General features: G+C 41.5%; 1 protein-coding gene across 2 annotated transcripts; it reads right to left on the minus strand.

Annotated features, from left to right (window-relative positions):
• Positions 1-2034: 2034 nt before the first annotated feature.
• On the minus strand, positions 2035-18337 carry LOC121328665 (pleckstrin homology domain-containing family M member 2-like). Of its 2 annotated transcripts, XM_041273579.1 has the most exons (20): positions 17566-18337; positions 15137-15243; positions 14477-14586; positions 14268-14367; positions 13914-14001; positions 13483-13657; positions 12284-12343; positions 11178-11400; positions 9762-10520; positions 9372-9441; positions 9146-9236; positions 7832-7896; positions 7501-7589; positions 7264-7396; positions 6994-7184; positions 6659-6724; positions 5728-5887; positions 5147-5326; positions 4359-4475; positions 2035-3879 (listed from the first exon to the last, which is right to left on the minus strand). In XM_041273579.1, the coding sequence occupies exons 1-20, from the start codon at positions 17623-17625 to the stop codon at positions 3742-3744; spliced, it is 2982 nt and encodes a 993-aa protein (XP_041129513.1). In that variant the 5' UTR covers positions 17626-18337; the 3' UTR covers positions 2035-3741. The 2 variants fall into 2 exon arrangements, with proteins under 2 accessions (XP_041129513.1, XP_041129514.1); XM_041273580.1 differs by lacking the exon at positions 12284-12343.
• Between the last annotated feature and the right edge of the window lie 1185 nt (positions 18338-19522).

A 19522-nucleotide genomic window follows, 5' to 3' on the forward strand; every position in this document is an offset into this window, starting at 1 on the left:
GACTGCCATATATTGAAGATTACGGGCAAGGAGATAAATAGGATTATTTCCTACCCCATTAAAGCAATAATAATAATAATAATAATAATAATAATAATAAATAAATAATAAATCTAAATAGCAAACGCGATAGTTTATATATTAATACTATACCTTTATTGTTTTGTATATAGATAAGACTTTCTTCACTTTTTAAAGATCACAGTAGACTTTAGCGAAGATAGGTAAATATATCAGTCTCAGTTTTGAGAGTAGGCCCCTGTATTTAATATGTTCTGATTATACACCGCCCTGACCAAAATACTTGATCTCAACAGAGCGCCGCCGGTCGTCAGATTTTCTGATTTGATGAAAGTGTTCAAACGAATACAAAGACCCGCACCAGCCGTGTCTCTCGACTGTTGTTAAAATAGAAAAACGAGTCTCACCCTCCCCCTGAGATTATAAAGCTTAGGCCCAGGTGTACTCAATTAAACATTACACACTTACGATAATTAAAAAAAAAAAAAAAAAAAAAAAAAAAAAAAAAAAAAAAAATAGTAATAATTAGAAAATTGATTAGACCTTTTTTACTTGTTTTCAGCTCTTGGACAGTTGCATATTTCAAGTTAGCTGTAACATTTGATAAGTAACTTGAACTCTGCAGCTGTTTAAGAGCTGAAAACAAGTAAAAAGGTCTAATTAAGCAAATTATCAGTTCAATTAAGGGTCTAGTTAAGTAATTGAGAGCTCGGTTGGAACGAAAACCAGCAGCCACAGGGGGTCCCCAGGACCGAGTTTGAAAAGCCCTTGAATAGGATATATTTTATGCATCTAAAATAGGTCTTTTGTGTGTTTCAGGTTCCTCCATAACATTCCGAGGTTCGCTATATTGAATGAGCAAGCTGCAAATACTGAAGCTGAACATTGAACATTAATAATGGATTGGAACGCATGCATAATTGTCAAGAACAGATTTATCATGCCCACAGAATCGCAAAAACTGTGATGCCTTTAAAGTTCATGCCTTCCTCGGATCTGTTCATGAATTTCAGGAGCTGGGTGCTTTGCTGGTTCATGTTGATTTTGGCAGTGATGGAACACCATATACATTCATGGGTAAAAAGGCATCCTGGCATCTGTCATGTCACCAGAAATTTTACAAATCAAAATTGGAGAGGGCAAGGAATAGGAAGGAGACAACGTGAAGACCCGGGAGCTGCGATAAGAGTTGGTAGCAGCATGCTGTTTGTGCTAATTAGAGATTAAAAATGTGATTTTAATGTCATTCACTCCTGTAAGTAAGTGATATAGGCCTATACATCTGTATGTAAGGATTCAAATTGTTTGCCTTGGGGGTTAAATGTATTATCTGCCCTTAGAACGTCTGGAAGATCCATTTGGAATAATGATTACAGAACCCAGGAGAAACATTCTATTTTATTTACAACAGCTCTTAATATATACATTCAACAATATACAGTAGTATATAATAATACAAAACAATAACTTTCAACCATGCAGAAATGAAAGTGTTACTGAGATGACAGTATTATACACTCATGAGCTGCTGTACACCTCAGTTAGAAAGAGTTGAATTATTAAACTGTAAGAAAAACACACATGCGCGAAGTGTTATTAATTATCATCATGTGATAGAGTAAGTACACATGATGCACCCTGTACCTGAGAAGACACCAGCGGCACTGACAGACACACAGCCGCTATATAGCTATTCTATCAGTGTGTTACATGACTTTAAACGGAGGCTGCAATGTTTGATTGCACAGTCCAAAATGAAAGTGAAATGCTGTTTATGGTTAATATGTTGGATATTTAAGTATATTATTAATATGGCGTGCGCAGACAGGTACATATCCTCGACCTGACAAAAAAAGTCTGGGTTAAGATAATATTATTATTATCTATTTTGGCCCACATGGTACAATAATAAGTTGTCAGAATAACAATGCAGGAGTGGAATTAAGACTCCTATTGTATAGCAGTTTTACCCATTCCAGGTTTTACTACGAGCTTGATCAACCACAGTGTATAGGTAACAAGCTCAGGTGTCTCGTTAAACTCCCAGTAAAACCAGGAATGGTTTAAGCTGCTGTGCAATGGGAGTCTTATACCAGTTTGCATCTAGTACTAGTACAACTAACCCCTTAGTTGGATACCTTAACTTGAAGGTCCTAATTCTATAAATGTAGACAACATTTACTCCCACTGAAAATAAGTTTCCAGTACAAATTTTTTTTTTTTTTTTTTTTTACGAAAAAACTATTTAAAAAAAAAAAAAAAGTGTGAAGTGGAACTGGTTGTACAAAAAATCCAAATTAACATAAAAAAAATAAGTCAAACGTAAAGTCAGACAGGTGGGATTAACACACAGTGCAAACAACCATCCTTCAAGATGAGGTACTCTTTTTTTTTTTTTTTTTTTTTTTTTTTGTAGTTTATTAAAAAAAATTTTAAAAAGCCCACAAAAAATAAAAAGGTCCTGTGCAGTTTGTGGCAACAAATTAAACGTAAACTTTTTTAAGGAACTGGTTATGAGTGTTATATAGATACATGTTGAAGCTGCTGCTGAAGCGGGTTTCAGAACAATGTACAATAACTGGACTATGTATTTTCTGATGCACAGAAGGATAAACTAGTTAAAACTATAGCAAAATTGAACATGATTGTGGGGGGACTGCGTCTTGAAGTGTTTTGCAAAATATATAGTTTCCCTAGAAAACAAAGGACAATGCGGTAGTGTAAAAGCTCCTCCGACATGATCATTACTCCATCCCAGTTCCTATCCTGTTCCATGTGAATCCCCACTACTGCTGTAGTGTTTGCAAGAGAACACCAGGAATACACAACCCCTCATAGTGAACAGGAAAGCGTGTTTAGCTTCCTTCACTTATATTTTGTAACGCATTTCTCTCTGGATTGCCAAGTACCATAACACATTCAAATCTCCTATTGCTTCCCTTCTGTGTGTGTAATGAAAACTAGTATCAGTTTAAACTGGTCACTTCTTATCTGAGTTTCCATTTTAATAACAGGCATTCCTTTTTTTGAATAGGGTCCCAACAGCATGAAATAGTTCTAGTTTAAATAGAATCAATTCAAAAGAAAATAGTGACTAATTTGGGACTTTATCATTTGTGAGTCATATCTCTCACTTGTACCTTCCTGTCCTATTTATATACTAGAAGCCAATTCCTGCTAGCTATGCTTGAGCAGCTTCCTGTACAAAATGCTGCTGGATAGTGATTCAGCAATCACTGTGGTCCTCCTGTTTCAGAAGATCCTCAGCCTCACCGATGGTAGTGTCCAGCTCCAGTTTAGCCTTTTTCTGTTCTATGGGGCAAGTGTGCTGTGATCCTATTGGAATACTTGTTTTTGTATGCAGATCCGTGACCCCCAGCTACAGTCACAGTCCCACAACCTCAAGGCACAGCCTTCCCACTCCCTTACCAGACTCTATGAATCTATGGGCATAGTGTTCTATTCTGTGAAGTATATGATCATCTCAGATGAAAAAGGTTCTATTTTACTGGATTTCTAGTCTGCAGGTTGATCTAGATCTGCTAGTCCGCAGTTTGGCAGGGGTGGGAGGCACTAGAGAAGTTCTGAAACCACATGGCTAGGTTTCAGGGCAGGCATGTTTGGATATCACCCACACCCCTTCCCTCCCTTCAAGGCCAAAGGAGCGCTCCAGGCCCCCCTGCCCCTGGTTAAGGGCAAGTCCTCTGGTTACCCCCTTTCTCAGCACCAGGGGTCTCTCTCTGACCGGCCTCGCTGCAGGCTGTCACTGCGCTGCCACGCACTTCTAATGAGACACAGCGCGTCCCGGCACTTCTTCTGAACCGACGGTTCCACTACCTGCCGCCGTGTCAGTGCCACCTGTGGGAGAGAAAGGGCACTGCGTCTTTAAAGAGTATTAGAGCATCTAGCTGAAAACTACATTTTTTTTTCATTTTCTGTCCTCTTAAAGTACCTTTAGATGACTCTTTCACTCACAAGAGTGGTTCTTATTGCAATTACATTATTTTATTATTTTGGTAAGCCTGTGTTAAGGTTTGACTAGGAGCTCAGAAGCTACTCTTCAGTTCCAGTTGCCTGCCAGAGATATATCTAATGTAGGTTAAATCAATCAAAGTGTCTTTATACTATATTAGTAAGCACTGGCACCATCTCCTGCTCTGCAGTGTATTCCATTGCAAAACAAGAGACCTGATTCAATACATCACTAGATGGCACTGGCTCTTACTTTTGTCAAGACAATCTGGTTCATTTCTATATCTGTCTATGGCTGGCAACTGGAAATGTTACATGCAAATTTAAGAGAAATACAAAACATACCAAACCCCTCTGTTCCCCACCTGAAAGATGTCCTGCCAGGCAGCTTCAAAACTGGCGAGGAATCTATGAAGCTCAGCAAGGCAGCTAAAATACAAAACCCAGGGGGGCAGGTACTGCTTCCGGTCCTCTGCAAACTCCTACAAGGGAAATGCATGTCACTCAGAGGACCTTCACAGCATATACAGTCAACTGCATCAAATCCACCACACTCTTAAAAATATTTAACAGAGAAGGAAATACGACTCCTACTGCACAGCTGTTTCACCCATTTCATGTTTTAATACAAGCTTGATCGACCACAGTGTACAGGTAACAAGCTCAGGTGTATCTCATTAAACGCCCAGTAAAACCAGGAATGGTTCAAACTGCTATGCAGTGGGAGTCTTATTTAACTCCCTGTAATACACTAGTTTGCGTCTCGTACCCTTCAATAGATTAGCCACACTATAGTTAAACTCATAGCAAAGTTTGGAATGGATCAAACTGCTATGCAATGGGAGCCTTAGTTCCATCGTTGTTTAGGATAAGCGGATTATGTATTCTGAACATGAGAAAATTAAATCTTGTTTGGCTCCCAAATAAAATGTACCTTTCTTAATATTTCATAAACAGTGCACTAAAGATGCATGGTCGTCCAGGAGGGAATTTACCTGAATATAGAAGACTTTACTGATATCGCTCTCCTCTATTTTGAATTGAGAGTTCCCCCATAAGCTACACTAAATACTCCTGGAATGAAACTGGAAGCAAGGGATTGCTCAGTTGCTGGGGAACAGGTAGTACTCTTTGAACAGGGAGGCACACTCACAATTATACAGTACTCTTTGTCTGTTTCGATACAAACGGCTGTCACATCGGTCAGCTCACTGCCACCCAGAGAGCGGAAGAAACTGGTCTGGCAATCTTCATGGCAGGTGAACAACTTCCGGTCTGTCAGCACAAGGCAGCATGGGATACAAGGGATGGGCGCTGCACCCTGAGGGATAACCTGCAAAAGTACCAATCAGTGTACTGCATTATATCACGTACAAGGATATAAATCGGAATGAGCCAGATATATCCTGCAAGACACTTTACTCAAGACCCTACTCCAACTTTACAGACTCTATATCACATTGTTATAACAACTTTACACTCTATATATCACATTGTTATAACAACTTTACACTCTATATATCACATTGTTGTAACAACCACAACTAAAGTGTTTTGTTTAAGTTTTTAGACCCAAAAGTGTATAATACTTTGCATGCATGTAACCATGCACAAGTAGTAAGAACACACACAATATCCAAAGTAAGTGAAGACATTCTGTGCTACTATAATATGGTAAGCGCAACAGCATTTCTATTCCCAAACACTACTGGTTGTCACATCTGATCTCCTCACCCCCTTGGACACTGCCTGGCACAGGTACTGCATCCAGTCAGCCATGTCCTCCTCGTTGGCTGCGCTGAGCTCCAAGGCAGGCCGCTCACTCAGGATCACCTGGAAGGAGTGCGGCCGGTCAGTGGTGTTGGACCGCCGGCAGCCCCCACACTGCTCTCCCCTGGACAGACGCACAGACACACCAGCATCAACACCTTTTCAAGTACTTCTCCATTCTCGTTCAAAAGGTACAATGGACTAATCTAAAGCAAGCCAGTAACGGCGAGCCCGTCTTTGTTAGTAGTACTTTTCAATTTGTGCGGCCACAGTTGCAGAGCACTGACGATAGCATTGTCTTTTCTGCCATTGTTTCTGCTGCTGTTTTGTTCTTCTAAATATGTTTTTGTATCCACATAACTTGCACAATACACTATTAGCATGGTGCCAAAAAACAGACATGTACAGTCCATTAATTTTGATCCTATTAAGTTTGTCAAACCTCTCAAAGCTGTACTCTGCAATCTAGGCACGCCTTCCAGTCTTTAGAGGGTAATATTTACAGTACTTGGGAGATTCATCAGTACCCAGGTAGTCTTTAATTGTGTGTGTGTGTGTCTATATATATATATATATAGATATATATATATATATATATATATATATATATATATATATATATATATATATATATATATATATATATATATATATATATATATATATATATATATATATATATATATATATATATATATATATATATATATAATATATGTATATATAATATATATATATATATATATATATAATATACATACATATATATATATATATATATATATATATATATATATATATCTATAATAAATGTGTATAAAATATTCCTTTAGCAGTTTAATCTTCGGTGAGAGTGGAGACTCTGCTATACCCCTCACAGAGTCCGTGTGCTTACCCCATGCTAACAGAGAGCAGAGGAGTCACATCAGTCCGCTCTGGGTACTGGTACAGAATCCCATTGCTGCCAAGGAAAGAAGCACAACGGTCACAGCACATGCAGCCCAGGTGGCACTGAAACACTTGTATTTTATACAACTTCAAGAAAGTGTAAAAGAAAAACATACAGACGTAAACAATTAAAAACACATTTTTTGTGGTGCCCCCGTGTTTTCCCCTAAAAAAAAAATAATAATACTTCCGACATATTCTTGCTTGGTCGGAAGTATCTCCCGTTCTGTTTTGTTTTTACAAAGTGTTTTGAAGCAGTGTGTTGACAGAGTGACAGTGTACCTCAGTACCAGGTAGCAACTCTTCCAGTACTCCTTTCCCAGGTAGGAGGTCCCGGCTTTGTAGTGCAGCACCCCCTCCTTGGTGTGGGTACTCTCACCAGGCACGTAGAGGCCATCCTGGTGTCCTACAGCCACATCCATGGGGTCCTCCCAGTGCACAAGAGCATAGAGCTGGATAGAAACCTCAGTCGCCTGCAACATCATTCTTTTCCAGTTAGCGTCACACATAAGCGATTGCTTGGTTCAGAAGAGAAAAGGAATAGCAGCCTACCTCACACCGAGACTCCTGTGCCACAAACTTGGTGAGTGCCAGTTTTTCCATGGTGGCGTCAGTGAGAATGGAGGGGTAGGGGGGCTCCCGGCAGCCCTTAATCATAGCTGACTTGACAGAAGCCAGGAACCACCTGCAGAGAGTATATCTGACAATTAAACGTCTCTCACCGACTGAGAATGACATCACATTAATGAGTTTAAGGTTGCTGAGCCTAAAATGGATCGGAGCACTCACTCCGTCAGGGACTTGTCAGCTGTGTCGAGCAGAAATTGCCTCCGTCGGTTCGTACAGACCAGGGTGACTGTCTGCTGGTCCATACCTACCTGGGACAGGAGAGCACGGGGGCAAGAAAAAGAAACCAGGTGGAAGTGTTAAGGCATTTTTTGCATGTTTTTTTCATGACAATCACTTTTCATGTGAGTATCATAACAACCGCTACTGCTTAAAGTTTCAACACAGTCAGACCCAAGTGTCTGAACTACTGTGAGCAAGCACCAAAGTTTCTATTATTCTGTTTCAGTCAGGCAACCCCACACCCTTGTACAGAAATAGACTCAACACTTACTGAAATGTAATCAAGCTCGTTGTAGGAAACAGCCTCCTCCACAGTGTAGGGTTTCTCTGCAGCTCCTAGAAATAAAATCATCAAGCGCTTAACCTACTGATACAGATTGCACTGTTTTTCTCCCCAATGTATCTACTGGCAAAAAAGGGCAAACAGCACAGAACCTACTAAAAGACAAAGGGGCCTCCTAGAACATACAAAGATACAAAGATACAAAAACACAAAGACACAAACATACAAAGCCTCCAAGCGGTTTCTCACTACTTCTACAGCGCGGCCATGGATTTGTTTTGAAATAGGAATTCAATAATGAAATTACCTTGCACGGATTTTACCAGATTTGAAATCTTAAATTTCACGGTGGTGTAACAAAGTGTAAACATGTAGTTACAAACGGCAAAATATAAACATTTAAAGCCCCGAAGTTAACAAAAGTATGTGACTAACAAAGTAGAAACGCTAAAAGTCAATGAAACCGAAAACAAAGGATCGCTCTTTGATTGTTGAGTTTCTGTTATACTTATTATTAAAAACAGACTGTTCTGGTTTTAAATGTCATTATATGCAACAGTAACTCAAACTATTCTGAAATGCTGAGCATTAACAGGTCCCACTCTTTAACTAAGCCAGGGGTTGAATGTGCACGGAGCATCCTGCAACTGTCTTTTTCTTCATTGTCTCTGCCGTGTAAATGCCTGTCCATTTTTAGACACAGCTCTTCTCTGCATCCACTTAGTTTGTTGGGACTTACAGACAGTGCTGAGCTAGCCTTGTGAGCAAGCTCCGGCAAAGAAGGACGGGTCTGTAGATGGACAATATATAAAAAAAAATAACGTCACTAAACGTTACTGCTGCGTTTACTTGTTTTTTTGGTCCTGCGTTGCTTTTAATTTCTTGTTCTGTGCGTACTGTTTAGCTTCCATATTCTTTTACAAGATCTGCTGCAGTGAGGATTGTAGCACTTGATTTATATTGGACACTCCTTTTAAAATCCAGCATTACTGCCAGTTGAGAGCCGTAGGTCACAATAAATCCGCCCCAGATGCCTGTGTGTACCAAACAGTGAGTGGGCTGCTGTCAAATCCTATCCACTTTCTGATGATCTTTCTTTTTTAAATTGAAACAAGCTAACAATCACATCAAGTACATATAACTGAAGACTAGAGTTCATGGTGCAGAATGAATTTCACGGTCCGTGTCACATTTTTCACAGCTGTGAAATAGATAAGGCCCTAGTTATGATGTCACATTGATGGGAACTTGTCGCCTGCCAGTAATACAAGTCTACATACAATACACCTTTTTGTAGGTTACCTTTTCTTAGCAGGTAGATATAACAGTCTGTAAGAAGCAGGTAGAGCAGCTGCGTGTTCCCTTCCATGTGTCCTGTACTCATCCTGATCATCTGCAGAGAGGAGAGGAGTCAGGGCAGGGTAGAATACTTACAACAAGGCAGTCAATGTTTCATTTAAAGAGGGAATTCACAGAACATTCAAACTAACCAAGCACCTAAATCATTCAGAAAAAAAAAAAATAATACCTTGAAAAGCTGCTCTTCATTTTCCCGAAAAACATGGATCATTAGCAGCAGGAGGTGATTGTTATCCACCCTGGAGCAGACAACAGACAGGCGCTTAATCAATGATGCTTTTCTGGAGGGCTGCTCTGTTTTATAGTACAGAACAGGTGAAATCAATGATTCAAGTGTGACAGCGTCACCTGAGCTCTGGAATGAAGAGATCAAAGACACTATAGAATAGGCTATAGAATTCTGGTGTTCAACTTACTTGAAATAGAGATAATGGGAAATGGAACGTAAGTGGAGTAACAGAGCGATCGTACACATCCATCCAAAAGGTTATTTATTTCTTTTTTTAAATTAAGCTATTTATTTCAATAAGAAATGTTGAAAACCAGGACCATGGCTCACCTAAACTCAGCTGGATGCATGACCTCTGATGGGCTACTGGGCTCGTCTTCCTCAATCACACAATGTCCTGGGGGTCCCTGGCCAGGGACCGGCATTGGGGAGTCTGGAATGTTGTTGACGGTGTCCAGGTGGGCTCCATTATGAACCGCCTCTTTACCTTCATCCACTCGTCGCTCTTCTAGGGGTCTGGCTGCCTCTCCTGCCTGCACTTCTCCCGCTCCCTCACCTTCATGGCCACCATGAACATGCGGCGGCTGGCCATCCCCTGCAGGGTCATAGTGGCCACCACCTGGGGAAGCAGGGCCTGGACTTTCGGGGGTAAAGCGGTAGAAGTTGTTGGGAGGGGGGGTCTGGAGGAGGTCCTGGTCCAGGGGGAGTAGAGGGGGGTCCGGAGGCTCTCCCCCTGAGCTCTCCCGAAAGGGCTGCTGGCCGTCAGGCTCCTCTGTCCTCCAGCGGTCAGTGTCCAGAGCTCCATTGAGCTGGTCCATCACCTCACGCAGTGGCTGACCCACGCTGTCCATCGAGGTGTCGGTCATCTCTGGCAGACGCAGCCCCTCGTCTCCAACTTCCTCCTCCGCTGGCAGGGCCACGGAGTCCTCTGGGCCCCCCCTCTCCGCCTGGGGCTCCACCGTGTCCCCCGATTCCCACTTCGATAGCTCCTCCTGCCCCCTGCTCTCCGGGCCAGAGCTGCTCATATGATTGCTCACCATCTCCACCTTCCCTCGCTTCTTCTTACAAGGCTTCCTCCTCCTAGCTAGCCTGCAGAGAACAAGATGAGCTTGCTGTAAGATAAGGTGTTGCAGTCACTTCAGATGCAAGCATCAACTTATAAATGTATATGATGCTGTGAGATAAAGATTCCTTTTCACTCTCCAATATTAATTCCATTAAAACAAGTATCAATATATATATAACAACACATATCACCCATCAGAGCTCTCAGTATCATGAAATGGTAGATCAGCAACCATGGTCTACACATCCACAAAATACAGAATATCACGAACATCTCTGTTAGTTTCAGGCAAACCAGACAGGTGATTCCCAAAACACAGACAGGTGAGCCAATGACGTGTCAGTGCCAGCAGCGAGCACGCAGGCAGAACATAAATAACAAAGCCACTCAGAACACCAGATTCCAGTACATCTTATTAGGCCATAAGTCATGTTCATGGTAACAACCAACTGACAAAAAATTCTAAAGATACGGATAACAGGATTAACTATGTACTGCTTTCTGTTTTAGATTAACATTATTATGCACGGCTGATCCTGTCTCAGATTTGCTTTGGGGACCTTGCCCACCCACAGCGCTCACGAGAAGACACTCTTATTCCACAACAGAGATAGGGTGAACTGTACATATGAACCGATAACCTCAAGCTGCTGTATGTTGTGTGCAGTGTGGTGTCCCACCTGATGACCTCCAACTCTGTGCCAGTGCTCTCTGCGTCGTCCCCAGCTGTGTTGCTCCTGTCCCGGGAGGCGTGGTGCACGGGGGTCACCTCCGCGGAAGTGGCTGTGTCTGACTCCTCGTTGAAGGGGTTGTAGCGCAGCGTGGGGCTCCTCACAGCCACCTCCAAGAGGGGAGGCTCACAGGCTGCAGAACGAGGGCAACTGACAGAGTCTGTGAGGTCTTCTGTAGAGAAAGAGCATCACGCAGCAAGACAGACAAGACAGTCAGTCACTGCTACATACAAACACACAACTGCACCACACCGCACCCAGAACAGCATGCTGAGAATTATAAACATAGTGAAAATATGTTGTTTTAAAAAAGGACAAAATAAATGTTTTTACTGCGATCGCTCTCAAATTCTTATGAATTACTGTTAGTAAAGGAAGAAGCATTAATTCCAGCTCATGCATGCATGCATGCGCTGCGCTTTTATCGCTTTTTATCACAGATTTAAAATACCTGATCAGCTATCCGTGATCAACGCTAACAGGAGGCTGACCTGTTGTTTTGGAAAGCTCTGGCACTGTACAGGAAAGTACGTCGGGCCACAAGGTCTTGATAACTTCATGATTACCCCTGAACGTAATTTTTTTTTTTTTTTTTTCAAGTGCACAGAAAATATCTGTATAAGAGCTGCTACCCAAATCAGCCCAGCAGAAACCAACACCAACTACGATCATGATCTCTCATGTATTACTGAAAAGGACTAATGAGAATGTAGCTATGCTACGGGAGGCAGGAACACACTTTTGATAAAGCCTTGTTTGTTACCCCTTTAAAACGAGTAGAACAAAGGCTTTTAATTCCAACTGACCTCTCTTCAAGCAACATTATTACTGGTTCATTTTAGTCTGTGCAGCAACAAGTTTTACAGTAAAGGAGATTGAGAAACCTTGCAACCTGTAGTTCCCAAATCCGTGCCACTCACACACACACACAGTTGCCTCTGCTAGCGATGCCACCTTAACACATGCACTGTGCACCACGCACACACAGGACATTGCAAGCTGGGCATGCAGCAAGCTGAGGGAGGGGAGGTGATGGTAAGAGAGCAGAGTCCCACCTTCCCAGTTTATATTGGGCATTGACTGCGGCGCAGGGAACATGTCTCCGAAATCATAATCTAAAAACAAGGGAGGGACAAAACTGAGCATCAAAATCCGAGGCAGGCATGTAGTGATGGAGGAGGGACCACACAAAACCAGGGCTTGCAGGGTAGAAGGTCCACCATGCTTCAGAAAGGTGTCAAATACACCAGATTACAGGTGTATAATAAAAAGCAGATTACTGTGACCAATAAAATAGCATCTGGTATATCCATGTAGAATACACCATTCAGTAGCTCAGCTGTTGTGAATGCAGGGTACCATTGTCTACTGTACATTCAGTGTTTTCTTGTTAAAAAATACTTAGACAAAGTTTCAAGAAACACGATGAAAGACATTTAATTAATTTATGAATTAATGAATACCCAAACATGTTATAACTAATAATGTACGGGTGACATTAACATCACTGTGTAAAAACTATTAAAAACACATATAGATTGTATTTTTTTTAAAAAGGTGTACTTTAGGAGGCGCAATTTGTATGCACTAAGAACCACAGATATATTGGAGGATTTCAAAGTGTTTTGCCCATCCTCCATCTATAGTCAGCATGAAATGAGAAGAAGAAAATCATGATTGCTGGAATGAAACCATGAATGATGCAAGGTTGGAAGGGGTTTGGGACGGTGTGGAATTCTTCCTCCAGCGTGCTGAACGCTCTCCTCCTTGCGGCTCCTAATCCCCCATGGTTTACAAGCACCACCAAGGAGGTGGTGAGTGGGCTGGAGAGAGATCCCGCATCTTTGGTGTGGATTCAATCAGAAACAACAGCACTGCTTTACTATGACCCAATGGACTGCCCTGTTCTATAATGCTACTTAATCAAACTTTACCCCTATTACATTAGTATTTTATATGTAAAACCTGGAGGTTGGTTTCAAAGGATTGAAGTCAGCTGGGGATTATTAGTGTACTAAAGAATATAAATGACATTTAATACTGCTAGTGAACATGAACATGCTCATAACTGACTATAAGTACAAGTAATGTTTGCATTAAGGAGGATAAAAAAAAATGTGTGTTAAAATGGAAAATATCCTGAATGTTGCCATAGAAGACAGAGAAATAAAAGGAGTCATAAGGCACGGTGCTGGATGTTTCTTGCCTGAATTCCTCTCCACCTAGCCAGGGGGCCGGGTCGCTGTGCACTCACCCTCGCTGGAGGGGGCGATGGCACTGTCATCCCACTCCAGGTTGGTGGAGGTAATGGAGTTGAAGGAGTTGAGGGACAGGCTGTCTGAGCTTGGGAGGCGCTCCTCGAAATCCAGCAGGTTTTGGGGCTTGTAGTAATCGGGCATGTAGGGGGCCAGATCCAGGTATGGGACGTCCTGTAGAGGGGCAGAAGAAGGCATGGCTTAAAGTAACAATTGTGTCTGATTCTGTGCTGTAGATGTACTGTGTCGAAGGACAAGTTGGAATACAGATCTTCTGTGTTCTTCTTCTTATGGAGTTTGGAATGGTTCTGGAAAGTCCTGTGTTTTATAATAATTGAGCTCTCTCAAAAGGGACTGGATTGTGGAAATCAAAGACAAAGACTTAGCACTCAGCAGCAGATGATGAAAGGGTGCAAGGCGAAGCACGTACCAGGTCCAGGTTGAAGCGGATGAACTCCAGTCCAGATACCAGTGTGAGGAAGAGGGTCAGGTGGTCATCGCTGCAGACCAGCGCGTTCCTGAAACACAAACAATGACTTTCTTTCACTTGAACAATCAATCACTGATAAGTGGTTGTCAAAACTGCAGAATACCTGATCATGTGTACAGATCCCGTGCATAGAACATACTGCTCAATTAAAAGAATTAAAACTACTTGATTAGTAGTTCACGGCAACAAAATCTGCTTTTGTGATTTGTACATCTCTTACAACCATGAGACATTTCAGAGGTTGCAGATCCCCTACTTGAACACACTGTGCTGTTGACAGATAGCAGCACCTACTTGAAGTAGTACTTGTGTAGCAGAGTCCGGTTCTCGTGAAAGAGCCGCAGGTAACTCTCCAGGGAGCTCTCACTCAGAGCCAAATAGAGCCAAGCCCGGCCTGAGGGGACACACACAATCTATTCTCAAAAGAGAGGCAAAACAAAAACACACACAATATACAACTCAGGACAAAATACACTTTGAATAAATCAAAGTCTAATCCTCACTGCGGCCCATGTTGGTGGCAATGTGCTGTAGTTCCTCAATCTGCTTGATGGCTTCTCTCCGGGTGAAATGGAGGACGAGCACCCAGTACCCGGATGAGATATCCTGCAACCTGAGGGGGCAAAGGATAGTTAGTTCAGGGTCTAGGAGATGAAGGCAGGGGGTATATAATACACTGACTTAGAGGATTGGATGGTTGTCCAGAGGGTAATGGGCTGAAAACACTGCCACTCATTTCGCTTAGGACCAGATCGCTGACCAGCAGTATAAACCTAATTAAAGTCTATTTTTACAGAATTAATTGTAACAATCACTGTCAATACTTTATAGACTTTTGACTGTAAGACTTAAGCTCTCATTAGGCACCTTTAATACTGCTTGGAGGGTTTTGATACATGAATCAGTCCCATGTCAACAGTTTAAGCTACTTGCTTACTAACTCAAGATGACACACAACCGCATGGATGGCTGTCATGCAAGGCAAGCTGATTGCCATCAGAATTGTCTTCAAAAAGAACCAAAATGCAAAACACAAAGATATTATGAAAGTAACTGCAAAAGCAAAACAAGATGAAGTGACTGAAATCAGTGACTGTCAGTTTGATGGTGTTCCAGTGTAGAGTTCTATCTTTTCCCACAATCCCCAGGACAGCTGACATTACCCATAGAGCAGTGCGTGGTCCAGGTGCTCACACAGTCGTTGTAGCACTCGGTCATGGTTCCGGATGGCTGGGGTCTCATCCTCACAGGCAGCAAAGTAACTCTGCAGCTGCAACGAGCGAAGGGTCAAGCTATGATACAGCACGGACCTCAGACTACTGAACACATCTTTATTGTTTTTTTTTTACAAAATCCTAAAGCCTTAAACTAAGTGTCAGTTTTTTTCCTTTTAAGGCAACAGAAACCACACAGTACATAAGTTTCCGCTGGTAACCATTTCTGCTTGACTAAAATGTTTAGTTAGCCAATTATCAATTATAAAACCAATCATTTTCAGTAAAGGTCTAATTTCGCTGTGTTGTTTTTCTAAAGATATTGAATTACCAAAGCACAAAGACGCTGTAACATTTCTACCATGAAAGCGTATCAGATGGACAGCAAAACAATACTCTAGGTGTGCAAATTATGTATGTTTTAAGCTTTCAGAAAACTTAATCATACCATTTTACAGCCATGAACTGGGAAGCAGACATGTTTCATGTCGTGTCTCATACAAACTTAACAGGTGGGTGTGCCAGAAATGCATTACCTAATATCAGTGTGGTGTAATTATTATTGTTCATGTTCATTATTACTCATCAGTACTTAACATAATTCTATATAAACCAATGCCCCATTTTCAATGGTTTTTACTTTACATCTACCTGTTACAGCACACACTTCTTCAGATTTATCTGTACATAATAGCAGTGCAATAAAATGAAAGCTGAGATGTTTGTACTGCTGACAGCAAGGCAAGCCTGGCAGGGTCTTGTTGTACTGAATGTGAATGCCTGACCTCATGTTTATTCCAAGTGCCTGACAGTCACGTGATCTGGCAGAGAGCTAGAAATACCAAAGAAACAAAATAGCGGTAGTAACAAATGGAAGTGGATGGAGAGACGTGACTAGGCAGGAATCAGCCAGAGATATTGCTAACTCAGAAGCTCCTACAATGTAGCTCAAACAACATGAGCCAGTCACTGGAGCTATTGACTTACTAGGGCTTTTTACAAGTCTTACTTGCACCCAGTCCTGCTTGAGATCTATGCTAAACTAGTCAAGGCAAGATCTTGCCCAACTGGTAATCAATTAAAAGACCTACAGACTCTGTTGTTATTTCAAAATCACAGATTAAACCCCTCTGAAAAGCTTCAAACCTCTTGCGAAGCTTCTTCTATCTATGAACTTTGACCACAGTTTCACTTACCATATCTCAGGAATGCAAAGTTATACTGTTCAGCATTGGCATTAAACAGATACACATCAGTGCAACAAAAAAGCACTGTCGCAGCTGTCATGTGCGTTACAAGACTGTAACACCTCTAAATATTGACACGCTCTGAGAACAGTTGGGGGGGGGGGGGGGGGGGGGGGGTATTTGAACAAGGGGCATGAAAAACCTTGAACTGGCCAATTCTCATTGCATTTAGTTTGCTTTTCTGCTGGACATCAGCTGCAGGGAAGAGGCACAATACTGTCAATATGGTGTGGGGCCATCATGGGCGGCCAGGCTGTTACAGATCCCAGGTGACAAGTTTGCAAGGTATTCTCATTGTTCTGAAAGGATGAGGCTATTCACCAACAGAGTAGTGCTTCTAATCTCTTCTACAGAACAGTGTGTATTCAAAGTTATCAATTTTAAAACTATTAATGATCGAGATACTGTATAATAACAATATGATTCACTGTATTACAAGGTAGCACCAGTTATTTACATGATAAAAAAAAATGCACTTCAGTCAAACTGATAAGGGTCAAGGGCCAAAAATAATGAGCTATTGCTTAGACGTCTTCAAATCTAAAACTAAATGTGCAACACAGCTATCCTGAAGTCTGTCTTTATAATAGCGATACAGATCTAGCAGTACTACTTCATCCAATTCAGTTTGGATGAGCAACTTGTACTGAGCAACGTCTGTGGGTCCTGAAACAGTCCACAATGACCGCTTTATTAATTGTGCAATGCACCTTAGTAAGAATCATTAAGAAAGCCCCGTTTTAAATATCTTTGTGACTGCCTAGTATTAAGTTAAGATGTAGCCGGTTTACAATGTTTAGTAACAGTTTTTAAATTTAAAAGTCTGGGGAATCTGATGACGGTTCGTGTCTGACCCGTTGCTGTGTGACCGATGATGACAGCCCGAGTCACATCAACTGTGACTGGGCCTTGCCTGTGACTACTAACAAAACAAGACAGTTCATCTCCCTGAAAATTAAAACGCATTCTAAGAGTCTGTTCGTTGTTTCTTTTCTTTCGCTGTCACTGCAGGCCCCTGACAGTCAATATATCATGGCCTGGGGTCCTTCTGCACCCCAGGCCCGCACAGCCCCGTTCTTTCCTAATCATTTCTCCCGTGATCTCCTTCACCCCGTTTACTCCTTTGCTTACCTTCTTAACAGACAGAGATATGTTCTCCAGGATTCGGTCCTTCACCTTCAGCTGATCCATTGCTCGAGTTCTCCCGACCCTCCTCTGAGTTGATATATCTGGTAGCTGCAGCCTGTCACCTCGGATGGTCGCTTGTTTCCTTCCACAGCCTCCCGGTCAAGCTGGGAAGAGAGTCGGAGATTCTGTCTGCGAGTCAATCAACCAGCTGACAAGGATATTGTATTCCGCATCAACTGGAGTCTGATCCCAGTATCTCGATCGAGTTCTAGTCTGAGTTTCTTATATAGCCAGGCACAAGTTTTACAGATGTCCTACTAATTTTCCTGCCCAAACTAAAAGTTTTTTTTTTTTTTTTTTTCCTCGCCCGGTACTTAGTTGCTGGATCGGTTCTATTTTTGCCAGTTGACTTGTGGCATTTCCTTATTCTTAAACACCGCTGTACCCACTTCACGTTTCTATTTATTATATCTACTTAAATACCATGCATGGCTGTCTATTATAATTCGCGGTACCTGTCACAAGCTTGGTGACGCTCTCATAATTTGGAATCTGCAGTGCAAGAAACTGCTAGACTAGAACCAAATCTACATACTGTCACAATTGGGGGGGAGGGGGGAAGCTTTGACGAGTTTAACCTGTCCCCCATCTAAAAAAACGATAATCTAAAAGTCCTGTTTAATGCACAGGTAATTGACCCTAAAAAACTGTGCATCCAAGTGTTCTCTATTACCTTGGCACTGACACACTGCAAGATAGGACACCAGGAACCCGTGACAGGACCTGACGTCACCAGCTCATAATAATTCACATCCAGCAGAAGTATTGAAATATGAATGCTTTCGGGAAAGAGAAGTGAAACTTCATCAAAACTAAAACAGCCATTGTGGTTAAATTGAAAGACTTTGAGATAACATGTTCGTGTGAAAATAAACAAAAAATGTAAACAGACAGTTATTTATTACGATGTTATTTTTAAAGATGTAAGTATAGTATTTGAGTGCTACGTGTTTAATGTGTTTAAACCATGTAACAGTTCTAACCATTTGGTGTCCAGTAGAGTAGCCTATACAATGATAGCAGTTATTATTTTTAACATCGAAACACCATTGTAAGAGGAGTTGTAAAACGGCCAGCTGCTATCTTCTGTAAATGGAAACGTGCAATTTCTGATGCATGAGAAGCATAGGAGCAGAAGAGTTGCACACACCAGAGGTGAAAAAAAAATTGCTTAAAATGCTTTTCAGAACTTGATCTCCTGTCTCCCGGAGCGATTTATGAAACGTCCGATAATTCACATTGACAATTGTAATATAGTATTACCTCGTTAATGTTTTAGAACAAGCGTCATATATACAGGAAGTACGAATGAATGCTACAGAGCACGTGTAACATGCATGACTGCAGATATTATTTTGACACAATATATATTTAAAAAAACCCGATTAATTGTAATTCATGCATAGTGAAAGAAAAAAGGCTAATTTGCATCCATTGCATCAAAATTGCCTGTATGAATTTAGGACACTACAGCAAGTACTGCTAGCTGTTTTGAATGAAATCGGGAACCTTCCACTTACTTCCATGTCATAAATTTCTAAAATATCCATGCAGAAGGCATTTAAAGCAAGTGCGTAAACAGCAAGGGGCACAGGACCGTGGGAAACGCTGGATACTGGATGATGATGCCAAAGCTAAACCAGAGATGAACATGAACACTGCTGGTCTGTGGTGTCTTCCAGGTCCTGCCCTAGCATCACATTGTGTGCAGTAACTACTTCTATCGTTGTATTTAGTTTACTTAACTTCTTACTTATTGTGCTAACACATTTGGTTGTTAAAATAAGTAGCAATACAGTATGTCGGGTATATCGGGGTTAACAAAGCTTTTTAAGTCTGCTTTCCTGTGACACCTGATCACTTGTAATGCTACTATGTCACAATTTGAAACAAAATGATT

This window comes from Polyodon spathula, chromosome 16 (genome assembly GCF_017654505.1).
Source record: "Polyodon spathula isolate WHYD16114869_AA chromosome 16, ASM1765450v1, whole genome shotgun sequence".
Lineage (NCBI taxonomy): Eukaryota > Metazoa > Chordata > Actinopteri > Acipenseriformes > Polyodontidae > Polyodon > Polyodon spathula.